The 13,333-nt window shown below is 47.3% G+C and overlaps 1 protein-coding gene and 1 long non-coding RNA gene across 2 annotated transcripts; one reads left to right on the top strand and one right to left on the bottom strand.

Moving 5' to 3' along the window:
- The first annotated feature begins 208 nt into the window (after positions 1-208).
- LOC129343211 (uncharacterized) lies at positions 209-12,799 on the top strand. Its single transcript, XR_008598282.1, has 3 exons — positions 209-363; positions 10,039-10,329; positions 11,796-12,799. It is a non-coding gene; the product is annotated as an uncharacterized LOC129343211 (long non-coding RNA).
- On the bottom strand, positions 5,670-11,493 carry APOC1 (apolipoprotein C1). The gene is made up of 4 exons (XM_054999300.1): positions 11,392-11,493; positions 9,799-9,877; positions 7,668-7,818; positions 5,670-5,979 (listed from the first exon to the last, which is right to left on the bottom strand). The coding sequence occupies exons 2-4, from the start codon at positions 9,851-9,853 to the stop codon at positions 5,910-5,912; spliced, it is 276 nt and encodes a 91-aa protein (XP_054855275.1). The 5' UTR covers positions 9,854-9,877; positions 11,392-11,493; the 3' UTR covers positions 5,670-5,909.
- Positions 12,800-13,333: the final 534 nt, after the last annotated feature.

Here is a 13,333-nt window from a genome sequence, read left to right as displayed (position 1 = left end):
CCACAATCTTCTTAAGGGGACACCCGGTACCGTGCCACTTCCACACCAACTGGTCTTGCTTACTGCATCCACTCTCTGTAGTCCCCTCCTCCCGTGTCTGGGCTCTTGCTTGCCCAAGCACGCCCCGTCCTCCACCACACAAGGCCATGGGCAGCCAAGTCCTGCAGAATGCACAGCACTGAAACCAAAGGCAGGTGTGTTTTGGAGGGCAGGCTGGGAAGAAGTCAGTGTGGACGAGGATGCTCAGAGCCCCTTGAGGAACCTGCTGTGATTCTGCCCGGGGTGTGTGAAAGTGGCCCACCTCCCTAAGGGGCCTCGTCAACCTGTGGACTGGTAAAGAAACAGATTTGCGCAAAGTTTCAGGTGGGTAGCCTTGTTGGCCTGCAGTAGAAGAAAAGTCGGTGCAATTGGTGGAAAGGGAAGAAAAAAACTTGCAATTGGTGCAAATCATTAATAATAATAATAATGTACAGGAAAGACACTGAAAGGAAGCTTCCCCCTGACAAAGCTGTATGCAAAACGTGTAGGGGTGTACAATTTTTAAAGATTCTTCCCCTTGCCTTGGTGCGCCCCCCACTTCTTCATTTTACTGATCTGCAGTCGAGGAGCAAGATTTGCATCCAGTGGCACCTTCAAGACCAAACAGATTTCCAGGGTAGAAGCTTTCGAGACTCAAAGCTCCCTTCGTCAGATACAAGATTTGCACAACGGCACCATAACCATTGCCAGCCTTTTACATTTCCCTTATGAAAGTGACTGGTAAAGTGGCCCGTAGGAGAGAGCCCTGCTGTTGGAATTGTGCTGCAGAAGTAAGAATTTCACCAAATGCCACTTTTCTCCTACAATGGTAGGAAAGCCCTCCTTTGCAGCTGTTTACCCTACGGACCCATCAAAGACCCGACACTGAACTTCTGGTGACTCAGGGAGAGGGTTACAGCCAAAGGGGCATATTCTATTGCAGGGGTGGCCAAACTGTGGCTCGGGAGCCCCATGTGGCTCTTCTAGACATATTGTGTGGCTCCCAGAGGTCTCTGAGTATCGCCGTGGCTGTACAGTTTATTTTATTTTAGTTTATTTCCCTCCTTCCCTTCCCTTCTTTCCTTCTTTCTTTCCACGTCTTTCATATTTTGCCAGGTCCGACTCAGAAAATACCTGGGGACTTTAGGGGTGAAGCCTAGCAAGGATGTGATATCACTTTTGTCAAAGGTCGGGTGATGACTCTTCCCAAGCTCCACCCCTTTTGATTATGTCACTTCCAGCATACGGCACCAAAACCCCACCCCTTCCTGTGATGCCACTTTCAGGACACTCCCGCAAACTCGCCTCTTCCTCTGAAGTCACTTCAATGCACCGTGTCTTGCGGCTCTCAAACATCTGTCGCTTATTCTGTGTGGCTCTTACATTAAGCAAGTTTGGCCACCCCTGTTCTATTGCAACGATTTCCCTCTGGTCAGAGCCCTTGAGCTTGTTACTGTGTGATCAATAATATATCTCTGGTATAGGTTTTTATCTCTCTGACCTAAAAGAGGGAGGGTAGAATGGGAAAGGGAGCCGAGGAGCCTGCCCTGCCGTGCTCTGCCTCAAAGGGGATGGCAGCATTGCCAAGATGATGATGATAACAATAACAACAACAACAACAACAACAACAACAACCTGACAGCCAGGTCCAAGTGGGAAGTGAGTTCCTCTCCATGTTAGCACACCTAAATCAGGTTTGCAGGCCAAAGAGATTTTTTTTTTTAAAAGAAAGGTGGGATGTAAAAGATTTACATCAGGTAAATAAAAAACAGAAAAACATATAAGAAATGCAACCTAAATAGAGCAAACCAGCCGTGATGTCTCTGCGTGTGTGGGGGTGGGGGCTGCCTTATTTTATCCTAGCCCAAAGCCAAAACAACTTCTTGTCTCCTGATGGGCAGCTCTAGGCTCTGAGAAAATGTGTGAGAGCATGCAGGACATGGGCAGAGCATGCAGGACATGAGAGGTACAGGCCATGGGCAGAGACAAACATCAAAATCTGAACTGCCGAGGGGCACGTGGTTGCAGAAGAAGGGGCTGCTCCAGTTCTCTTTGCCCCATCTCTCCTCTTCCACGCCCATAAAACTCGCCAGGGCTGTTGTGGGACAACACGGGACCATGTGCGAAGGGAAGAAGCGCTCAGGAAAAGGGGTGGGGCCGTGGCTCATCAGTAGAACATTGGCTTTGCACACAGAAGATTGCAAGTTCAATCTATAGCATCTCCAGACAATACCAACCTCAGGATAAGGCAGCTTTTGATGGAGGGAGGCACGGCAGCATGAACAGCAATGGACGTGGTTATGCGCTTCAAATTCTAGCGTTCTACAGATGAAAACAGGCAACTGTCAAACTCGCCACCAGCACAAAAAAAATCACACGCACGCAACCCTGACACCTGATCACTTGTTGTGACTATAGGGAGATGCCTGCCTTACCGTATTCGTCGACTGCCGCAAGCTGCAGCCCTCTGTGATCTCTCGTGGCACCTGCTGTCCTTTTAACTGGAGACAGCAGAGATGGAACCAGAAACCTTCAGCATGCCTAGCAGGTGCTCAGCTGCTGACATATTCCCTTCAACCAACTAGTTCATGTGTTAAAAACGAAACAACAAGCGGCCCGTCAGATGGCACCCCCTCCCCTTCCCAAACTTTATCCCGTTCAACATACGCCAGCCGTAACCATTTGTGAAACCAGGAGGCCAGTCACCCACCCAGCCCAGCCTCTGTAACGCAGACAGGGCCTGTGGGTATGGCTGCCAACCCTGGAGAAGATGGCTGCTTTATAGGGTGAACTCTATGGCATTATACCCTGCTGAGGTCATCTGCTCCCCAAAGCGCACCATCCCTATGTTCTAACCTCCAAATTTCTAGGAATTTCTTCACCCAGAGTTAGCAGCACCCCTAGGTGTGGGCTGACTCGCTTACTAGCTGTTTTGGACACAGTCATTCACAGATTTAGGGCTGCCGGGCCCCCCTGGTGGGGGTGGGGGATTCCCCGCTCCCAGCCTCTGTCCCCTGGCAGTCACCACTCACCTGGCTGGAGTGATGTCATCACGCAGGCCCTGGAGCTGTCCTGTGGGCTGATTTGGAACCAAATGGGGCCAATTCTTCGGCCCCATTTGTGGCCCATATCAGCCCGGTGTGAAGTGCAGGAGTGCTCTTGTAGCCTGTATGATGACATCACTCCCGGAAGTGACATCATTGCGCTGTGTCGGGAGGAGAAGAAACAAGGTGAGTGCCGGGTCCCACCCCCAAGAGGGTAAGGGGATCTGGCAACTCTATTCACAACGTTCCTTGCATCTAGCGGAAGAAAAACCCTTCAAGCCCTCAGCTACCAGTTGCCAAATCTGCTTAGGAAATTCCCGGAGATTTGGGGGCCGTGTTTAGGCAAAGAGGAGTATAGGAAGGGGAGGGAGTTCAGCATTGATGTGATGCCAGTCTAGGACTTTGGTTTCTTCTAGACTCTATGGTATACCATAGTGTCCACCCTCTGAAGCTGCCATTTGCTCCAAGAAAAGTGATCTCTGTGGTCTGGACTGCAGTTGCAATTCCAGGAGAACTCCAGGCCATACCTGGAGGTGGGTCACACAAGGCAAGCCCGCAGCCTTTATTTTGAGTGATAAAAGGCGAGGAGGCAGTGTTGAGGTCGTGTCAGGCTAAACCAAGCAAGCAAGACAGGGAGACAGGCTGGCCCACACACTTCTCTGCCTTTTCTGGGCCTTCTCGTGGAACTGCTTACTTCTTTTAACCAGTTCTTCCTCTTGAGATCAGCTGCAAGAAATGCAAAGGAAGCTTGACTCCAGCCGCTATGTACGGGGTCACTCTGTAATGTCGCTCGGTCTTGCCAACTTAGCTGTTTTGGGGCATATTGATCATTCTCCTGCAAGAGACCACACATAGGCTTGCCAACTCTGGCTTGGGAAATTCCTGGAGATTTGGGGGGGGGGGTGGAGCTTGAGGAAAGCGGGGTTTGGGGAGGGGAGGTGCCTCAGTGGAGTATAATGCCAGACTCCACCCTCCAAAGCAGCCATTTTCTCCAGGGGAACTGATCTTTGTTGTCTGGAAATCAGTTGTAATTGGGCTTTGTTGTTGTTGTTGAAATACCGCCAGACGTCACAACGGGGCAGGTTGCAGCCAGGTCCAAAGGGCTATTTATTTAGTGATCCAAACTTCTGAGGCATCGGGGTTAGAGGAGACAAGGACAGTTTGCACACAGTTAAGCAATATTTGCTTGTGGCCACTTATCAACCCACTCCGCTTTGTGGAAGCTTAACAAAAAAAAATTGTTGGAGAGAAAATGGACATCAAAGAGGGTGAAAACTCTGCAGTGTTGTTAGAGCTGGGACCTAGGAGAAGGGCTTCACTTAAGAGACCCCAAGCATAGCCTTGCTTTTGAATGCCAGCATTCAGCTCTGGGATGTGGGATGTAATTGCAAAGACGAGAGTGCTCTGAGCATGTGCCGAGCACTCTTCCCCCGTCACCAACAAAGGGGCAAATCGTCCTGCTTAAAAACGCAGCAGCTTCCAGCCTATTCCGGGTTTTTTCTTTCTTTCAGAAATTACACCTCCCATGAGAAACGGGGGGGGGGGGGGAAGGATTATAGAAAAAGGAGAAGCTTTATTCTGATAACAACAGAACTAGCATGGATTCTGTAGTTATGCCAATATTTGTCAAAGAGAAAATTGAACGCTTTTTCTTTATATTCTTTTTTCTTTTTGTCCCTTTTAAAATTTTTGGTTTTCTTAAAAATCTTTCAATAAATTTTATATATATATATATATATATATATATATATATTCAGGGTTTTTTTCTGGGAAAAGAGGTGGCGGAACTCTCAAGAGGGAAATGAGGAAGAAACACGGGATTCTTTGAAATCATGTTATTTTCAAGCACTATTGCCGAGTATTTTCAAGAGATGCCGGAACTCCGTTCCCCCTGAAAAAAAGCCCTGTATATATTTAAAAAGATAGAAATTAACCCCGGCCACAAAAGGTTAACCTAAGGTTGCCAACTGGCCCCAAATAACCTTCCTTGTCTTGTTTCTGTGCCTTGAAAGGAGCAGGGGAACTTTCTGCCCCCTGGAAATAAACATGATGACGCCTGCAGTCGGACCAGGCTGCTGCTGGGCGGAAAATTTTTTGGCAACCCTCTATGAGTGTGATTGTGACATTAGTCATTATTATGTAGGGTTGCTAACTCCAGCTTGGGAAATTCTCGGAGATTTGGGGGCTGAGCCTGTGGAGGGCAGAGATTGGGTAGGGGAGGGAACTCAGAGGGGTATAATACGGAGCACATCCTCCGAAGCAGCCATTTTTTTCTAGGCGATCAGATCTCTATAGTCTGGAGATCAGTCGTAATTCTAGGAGATCTCCAGGCTTCACCTGGAGGTTGGCCACAATATGTGCATCTGTTTTTCCGGGGAAAAGAAAGGGGGGAAGAGGAATGCATTGCGGGGAACAGGTGGGGCTGTTTTGTCCAAGCGAGCAGGCTTGATGTCTGACCTTGTGAAAATTTGGGTGAAAATGCCATTTTCCTGTGCAGAAGTCTGTAAACTCAAGGCAAGAGCTGGAAATCAAAATCTCCGCCCCAACCCTCAGTTCCCCCCAACATTCAACAATGGGAAGAAAATCCCCAATCAAGCAACCCAGATCTCTTTTCGCCAGAGAGGCTTTTAAAACATTTATTTGCGTCTGATTAATGAGGGCAATAAAAACATAACAAAAAGTAGAAAATGAAGCGGCTGCTGGGTGGAGGGGAAGTTAGTACAGGTGCCCTTCAAAATTCAGCAGCAGCTGCCCTAGAAGGGGCAGAAGTTACTTCATGGCAGTTTCGTTCCAGTCAGAGATGTGCCTGGGGGCATACGCTTTCCCTGTAAGTTCAGAAGAGCGCCTTCAGTCAGTGTCCCCAAAAGTTGTGTGGATTTTTTCCCTCAGCTTCCGGAATTTTTCGGAGAACCAGTTCCTGTCAATTGCAAGAAAATATGAAGAGAATTGCTCTCAGCCCACCAAAGCTCCCCAGTCCCCATGTCCCGCCAAAGGCTCTGCCCCTTCTCCACTGCTGCTCCAAACATTTCTTCTTCTCCTTACAACTCATTTCCCCCACGAAGCCTTTGACCAAATTTGGCACTATGTCTAGTTCTGAGATTCTGGGTATTTGGGGGAGATTTGGTTTTGTTCTGTTTTGTGTTCTGTTGCATTTGGAAAGAAAAGATGAGTTTGGGGAGAAGGGCTTCTTCACTGTTTCTAGAAAAGAGTCCAGCAGCCCCATTTAAGACTAACCAATTTTACTGTAGCATAAGCCTTCGAGAATCACAGTTCTCTTTGTCAGATGCATGTTGTGGTCCCTCCATGCATCTGACGAAGAGAACTGTGGTTCTCGAAAGCTTATGCGACAGTAAAGTTGGTTAGTCTTAAAGGGGCTACTGGACTCTTTTCTATTTTGCTACTACAGACTAACACGGCTAACTCCTCTGGATGTTAACTCTTTCTTCTTGTCACATTTCCCTGTGAAAATGCCTCCCCGAGGTGCCTTGACCCTCTCTGGGCCGGAAAGATATGGTGTGCTCTCTTTCTTTTATGAGGGTAAAAGAAGTGGAGGGAAGCAACTCTTCACAGAAAAAACTGTCGTGATGAGAATGGATTTCTAAAAGAGACTCCCTCCCTCCCTCTTCTTCTGTTTCACAACGCACCTTAAGCAGTTGCACTGTGTAAAGAAAAATAAAAGTGTGTTCCCGAATCAGGGAGGTGTTCTCCTTAACTCTTCCACAACTTACTTCCCAGCTCACTTTTTCCTAGCACATCTCTTGCTGCACATCATGAGCTCATAAAGGAGACAAAAGCACACTGGGGCAACCTCTCCCGCTTCACAGACGCTTGCTCCTCAGTTCTCCCTGGCTAAGCAATAGGTAGAGTTACTCTTCCCATCCTGTGATACTGACTGGATGCTGCAGCATCCCACATGGGGGCCCGATTCTGGCCAGTTGCTGATTTGTCCTCTGAATGCAAGAAATGTGGTACCAAAAGTTGCCCCACCCATGCAACAAATATATGTAGAAGGAATGTGTATTTGTCCCATCATCCTCAACCTCCAAGCTGTCATCTATCTATGTGCCTAGGCTCTGTTCAGAACTCCAGGTGAGAATGTGGAAAGAAGGGGGCAAACACTGGCTGTGTGAACAGAGGAAAAGTTGCAACCAGAAACATTTTGTTCTGCTCTGCCTCGCCATCTACTGGCGACTACAGGAACTGGCAGTATTTTCCTTTAATACCAATTCTGCTTTCCTCTTCTCTCTGCCTAAGGCATTTTATTCTGATCATACAAGAAGGCCTGACCCCTGCTGGCAGAACTAACAAACTACATCACTTTCCAGAGACCGTCCGGGGAAGAAGCCTTTTGACATCTTGCCCCAGGGTAGAATTTGGGAGCAGGTGTGCAAAAATTCAAAGGATGGGTGGAGGTGGGGAACTAGGCTCCAGGGCTTAACGAGAATCAATTTTAAAATGCACCTTCATTTTGCCAAGCAGTGCATTTTTAAAAAGTAACAAACTCCCCTCTCCGACTAATGGTAAGGGTCTGGAACCAGAGTGCTATGTCCTTAAACGTTCAGCCCCAGTGGTTATTGCCCTATAAGGAACTAACCAGAAACTCACCTGGTCTTGTTGCTAAATTCACTGTTGTGCAAGTCATGGAAAGCGCCCTGGGTTTTCTCTTTAACGTTGTCAACAAAAGTCCGAAATTCATTCTGGAACCTCTCAAACTTTTGAGACAAGGTGGGCTCCGTTGGTGAAACCTCAGTGGACTCTTAGAGACAGCAAAAAGAAACACAAACAAATCCATTGAGTTGGAAATGTCAGAAATTCATGTCTTGGCCGAGCTTTTGCATTATTTGGGGTGGTGGTGGTGGTAAACAAACCTGAGTGTGTCTACTCGAGTGCTTAGATCATCACCAAATACTGTAGGTAGCTATATTGGTCCAAAAACAAGAGTCGTGTAAGACCTTTTAATTAGGACCAACCCAAACTGGTGTGCGAACCTTTGTGTCCTACAGAATTCTTCATCGGGGTCAGTCAAAAGAAGGGTGGGGGAGGGGAGATGGTGTTTCAGGGCATGATGGAGAAGCCCTCCGATGCCTGGAAATATCTTTTCCTCTTCTCCTGCCCTCTCTATTTATAAATATTCAGCCTGATGAAGAATTTTGGGGCGCTCAAAAGCTTCCTCAGTGCTTTGTGATATTTGTGTTGGTTCTAATAAAACAGATATTACTGGGCATTGTTTCCCAATAAGAACTCCATGTCTCTGTACCATCTTCCACAAGGACATGTGTGAGTTACCATCCTTACTGACTTTTCACCGGTTACTATCTGCAGGCCCCCTTGCCTGTGGTGGTGCTACTTTGGGCTTAGGATGGTAGCTAAGGTTTTAATGTGTGATCGTTTGTTTCCAGCTCATGTTCAAGGTGTTCATTTAAACTGATTTGCGCTTTTAAGTCCTGATGCTTTTTTAAACTGATCTGCTGTTTTAAGTTCTGATGAACTTTTAATTTGATTTGTCGTTTCACCTATTGCGTCTCATATGGTTGTTAAACTTGCCATATCCCGTCTGAGAGATCCAGTAGAATGGGAAGGCAGGCTACCATTTCCACAAAATAAATAATTAAATTTGAATATTTAGATGAGGGAGAAACAGGCTCCTCTCAATCTCCCCACCGCCATGTTTTGGTCCAAACAGTAAAATGGCTTATCTGTTCCTTCTTTCTGGAAAAAGTTTTCAGCAATCTTAAGCTTCACCTCCAGCGTCTCAAGAAGACTGTTTATTATCTGTGCTCTGCTTTCAAGACAAAAACCTCCTTAGCATGCTGAGTGACTTCTGCCCATGCAGGCTGCTCTAGGGCCAGCAGCAACGGGAAACCTGCTCTTCTCTGGCAAAGATGCTGGCGTCTCCAGCTGCAATGAGAAATGTTCTAACTACGCCTGGGATGGGGCAGGGTGAGGCCTGTCCTGGCATGTAGGACTGGAAGGCTCCGCCTGAGGGGCTAAGCAGAAGTGGTGGTGGTGGTGGAACAAGCAAGAAAGTGGAACACATTTAAATGATAGTGATCCACGGTAGACTGGCACAACTGGGGTTCACCAAGCTGAATGCAGCCCGTTTCCTGATAGCAGACTGCAAAAGGTGTGTCCCCGACAGGATCACAAACTGCGCAGATCTTATGTAGCGAGTTTGCACTCTCACTCTCTTCTTCGCACCTATCCGGCTTGTGCATAAACTCCCTCCCTCATAAGGTCTAGTTTGGGCCTCCTTAGAACCTCCTCTTCTTCTTTAGAATTTCCAGATTGGGAAGGAAAAGACTGGAGTATTTGCAGAAATGGATAGCAAAGGGGCCGGTTCTTTGCCCCAATGACATAAACAGCTGCTTGAGGCACTAACTGTAATAGGTGTGTGTGTGTTTGAGGTCAGCAGGAAAGCGCTGCATGCGGAAAGCCTGCTGCCTCCCACAAAAACACCAGAGTTCCTGAGAACTGTTTAAGAAAACAGCTTTTTAAAATATGCAAGAGATCCGCTTTAATTTAAATAGCTTGGTTTTGCAAGTAGGGAAATGGCTTCCTTTTGAAAACCAGCGGTGGACAGCTCCCTTACTTAGTGAGAGCCTTGTGGCATCTTTAAGGTGGCGAACAAGGGAGCCCATATAACAATCTAGATCAACCACATCTTGTCTGTGTTTGGATTTGAGTGATGTTCTCTGCTTTTGTTGGGTTAAGATAACAACGCTGCTTTTGTGCCTACCTGTCACAACGGACAAAGCCATCAGGATCACAGCGATGGATACGGCAAGTTGCATGTTGTCCAGCAGACCTGGGAGTTTCTGGTAAATTAAACCAGGAGAGAGAATAAGTTAGCTTTCTGTTGACTTTAAACAGCAGCCTTGCTACTGGGGGCGTTTCAGATTTTTAAAATCACATTCTAGGACTACAATCACTACGACAACCCTGAAAGGTGGATCAATCTGATTATCTTCCTGTACAGATGGAAGCTGGCACGGAGAAAGAATGGCTTGCATAAGACCGTCTTGTGAGGTGAGTTACGAACTGAAAACTCCCCGGTTAAGCATTCAGGTTCTGGAGGTGAACCCTAACGCAACAGACCTGCACTATCTCCCTAGCGACTGGTTGCAAACAGAGTTGCCAAGTGAGCTGGAAAAAAACTCGTCTGTTCTGTTCTTCTGCTTCCATCAGCAGTTGGCTCCGCAGAGATCAGCGGGCCAAAAGATGTTCACAGCTTGCTGATCTGTGTATCATCACATGACAGCGTCTGCAGGTAAGTTACTTTTCAAGGCGTAAGTAAAAATGCTGGCAACTTTTCCGCAGATATCCTACGTGGACTCTCCGTCTCCCCAATTTTTTTTTTTGCCACGTCTTCGATACCTTGTAAAGCCATGCTCCTTAAATCTTCACCCATTTAACAACTCTAGATCTGCCCCCCCCCCCGTGCCCCTTCTCGCATCCCATTCTGTTTTCGCCTTCCTCTTGGAGGAGCGGTGCCAACATTTTTCTGGCAGGTTTCCTCTGCCTTTAAACAGCTGCCTGATATTCAACAGGCAAAGTTTTATCCCGGCACACCAATGCAGTGCAGGGGACATACTTCGTTGGTGGAATTTCTGCCTGGTACGATGCTCTTAAAGGCAGAAAATCTCCACCAGGGAAAACACAATAGGCATCAAGAATCTAAATTGTGTCATCTTAGTAGAGGTGATAAATCTTGACTATTTTAGCTGGATGAGAAGGGAGTAAATTTTAGAGCAGCCGATTGTATTTGGCAACATCCCTGTGACTTTAATATCAGAAAAAAGATTAACCCGTTGAATTTGTGCATTAGAGGCACAGGAGAGGGGCTAGGGGGAAAATAAGAACTCCACATGGATATTAAAGTAGAAATCGATGCCTAAGTGATCTGGTCCAGAAAACTCTTTGAGAGGCAAACCCATCACCTCTTCCTCTTACCACTAAGCAGCGCTACCCATATTCTGCCCTGCAACTACAGCCCCTGCCAGGTCACACACCCCTGCCACAAACCAGTATCTGCAGTTTGGACTGATGTGACTTGGATTGAATTGAACACCCTTGCCAACTCTGGGTTGAGAAATTCCTGGAGATTTGGGGGTAAAGCTGGGAGGGGTGGGTGGGGAGGGGGGACCTCAGTGGGGTATAGTGCCTTAGAGCCCACCCTCCAAATCAGCCATTTTCTCCAGGGGATCTCCTCTCTGTGGTCTGTAGATCGGTTGCAATTCTGGCAGATCTCCAGGGCACCCAGAGGTTAGCAACCCTACGCAGAGGCAAGCCCCATAGCCCAGTCTTCCCCCATTAGCCAGCCCTCACTTACTTGCAGCTGCCAGTCAATCAGGCCAAGAAGAAATCACATCGCCACCCAGCCGCCGTTGCTCCCTATAAACCTGCAGCCCTGCCTCCGTCATCCACCCCTTTCATCCCCTCCCCTCGGGGTGCAATGTGACCCTTCTCCCTCTCCTCCTCCGCCCTATAATTACCAGGTTGCTCCATCCCTTCCAGGAAATTTGGCTGCAGCCAGGAATGGGATGCTGCATAGAAAAGACCAGGGCTTTTTTTTTTTAAAAAATGGAATGGCCTTCCTTTGCGCTTCCAAAGCACCAGTCCCCCACCCCGAGAAAGAGAATGGGTTTATTATGCAACGCTGTTTCCTCGCCCTCTAAGGCCGCTGTAGGAGAAAGACTGAGCTTTCATGCAATCCTGTTCTCTTCCTTCTTTCAGGAGGCAGAAAAAAGGGTGAGAAAAGAAGGCCAGACACATACGCACACCCAGCAGTCTCTGGATGGAGTCCACTCATTCAAAGGCGCTTTTCTCCACATGAACGGATGATCCGATCTGACACGTCTCAGCTGGGGGCTCAGGACATGTTTTTCACTACTGAATTTTCACTGTAGTTATAAACTGGGAAATGGCTACTCTTAGCTGTAAAGGGTGAATTTGCCAGAGGTCATCTAGGCCACGTGTAGCGTAGTAGAAAAGAACAAGAGTCCAGTAGCACCTGTAAGACTAATGAAATTTTTGGAGCAAGAGTCCAGTAGCACCTGTAAGACTAACACAATTTTTGATGAGCTGTGACTCACAAAAGCTCATACTCTACCACAAATTTTGTGAGTCTTATAGGTGCTACTGGGCTCATGCTCTTTTCTACTGCTACAGACAAACACAGCTACCCATCTTGATCTATCTCCATGTGCGGTGTAGTGATTTAACTTTCGGGCTACGGTTGAATCACAACACCACACAGGTTAGGATGTTGTTGGACTGGGAGCCCCGGGTTCAAATCCCCACTTGGTTATGAACCTTTTTATGCCAGTCACACACACACACATTTTTAGCTTATCTTATCTCAAGGATAAAATAAAGGAGGGGGAAACCTGAGATTTGGAGAAGGGACCAAAAGGAAAAAAATCCAATTAGACACATGTGTGCATGTGGTGCCCTCAAGTCAGAGTTGACTTATGGCGACCCCTGGTGGGGTTTTCATGGCAAGAAACTATCAGAGGTGTTGCCATCACCTGCTTCTGCAACCCTGGTCTTTGTTGGAGGTCTCCCATCCAATTACTAACCAAGGCCAACCCTGCTTAGGTTCTGAGATCTGACAAATTCTGGCTCACCTGGGCTATCCAGGTCAGGACAATTAGATATGTACAAATAAACAATATATGGGAACGGAAACCAGATAAATAGATTATTTCTACAACGGTGCACAAGCCAGTCCCGCTATTCCAAGACCCAACCAACATGCTGAAGTTCTGTGATGGGAATTTCTGAGGTATTACTTGAGGCCAACCTCCCAGTGGGGCCTGGAGCTATTCTAGGACTGTGACTGTCCTCTGGACTACAGAGACCAGTTGTCCCAAGGGCATTATACCCCACAGAGGTCCCTCCCCTTTCCAAACCCCACCTTTCTTGGCAGCATCCTCCAATCTCCGGGAATTTCCCAACCTAGTTTGCAGTCCTAAGGTGTTACATGAGTGCTAGGCTGGGAAATGCGAGGTTAAGGCTATTGACACAGGGGGGCCAAGTTTTCCCTCCTTCCTCAGTCCCATGGCCTTAATCCACACATCCACACCCCCCCACCAGCTGTTTTTAAGAACAAATAACTTAGTCACAGAAAAACAATAGCCCCTGTGATTTGGCCCTAAATAAGGCTAAGAAAAAAATAGGGAAGAAATGTTTTCTTGAAACACTCAGATTTCTGGCTGAACTTTGAACAAAAGTAATCTTGTCAAAGGCTATGGGAAAGAAACAGCCTTGCC

This window comes from Eublepharis macularius, chromosome 15, assembly GCF_028583425.1.
Source record: "Eublepharis macularius isolate TG4126 chromosome 15, MPM_Emac_v1.0, whole genome shotgun sequence".
Lineage (NCBI taxonomy): Eukaryota > Metazoa > Chordata > Lepidosauria > Squamata > Eublepharidae > Eublepharis > Eublepharis macularius.
The sequence above is the reverse complement of the archived record's forward strand: the minus strand, read 5'-3'. Positions and strand labels throughout refer to the sequence as shown.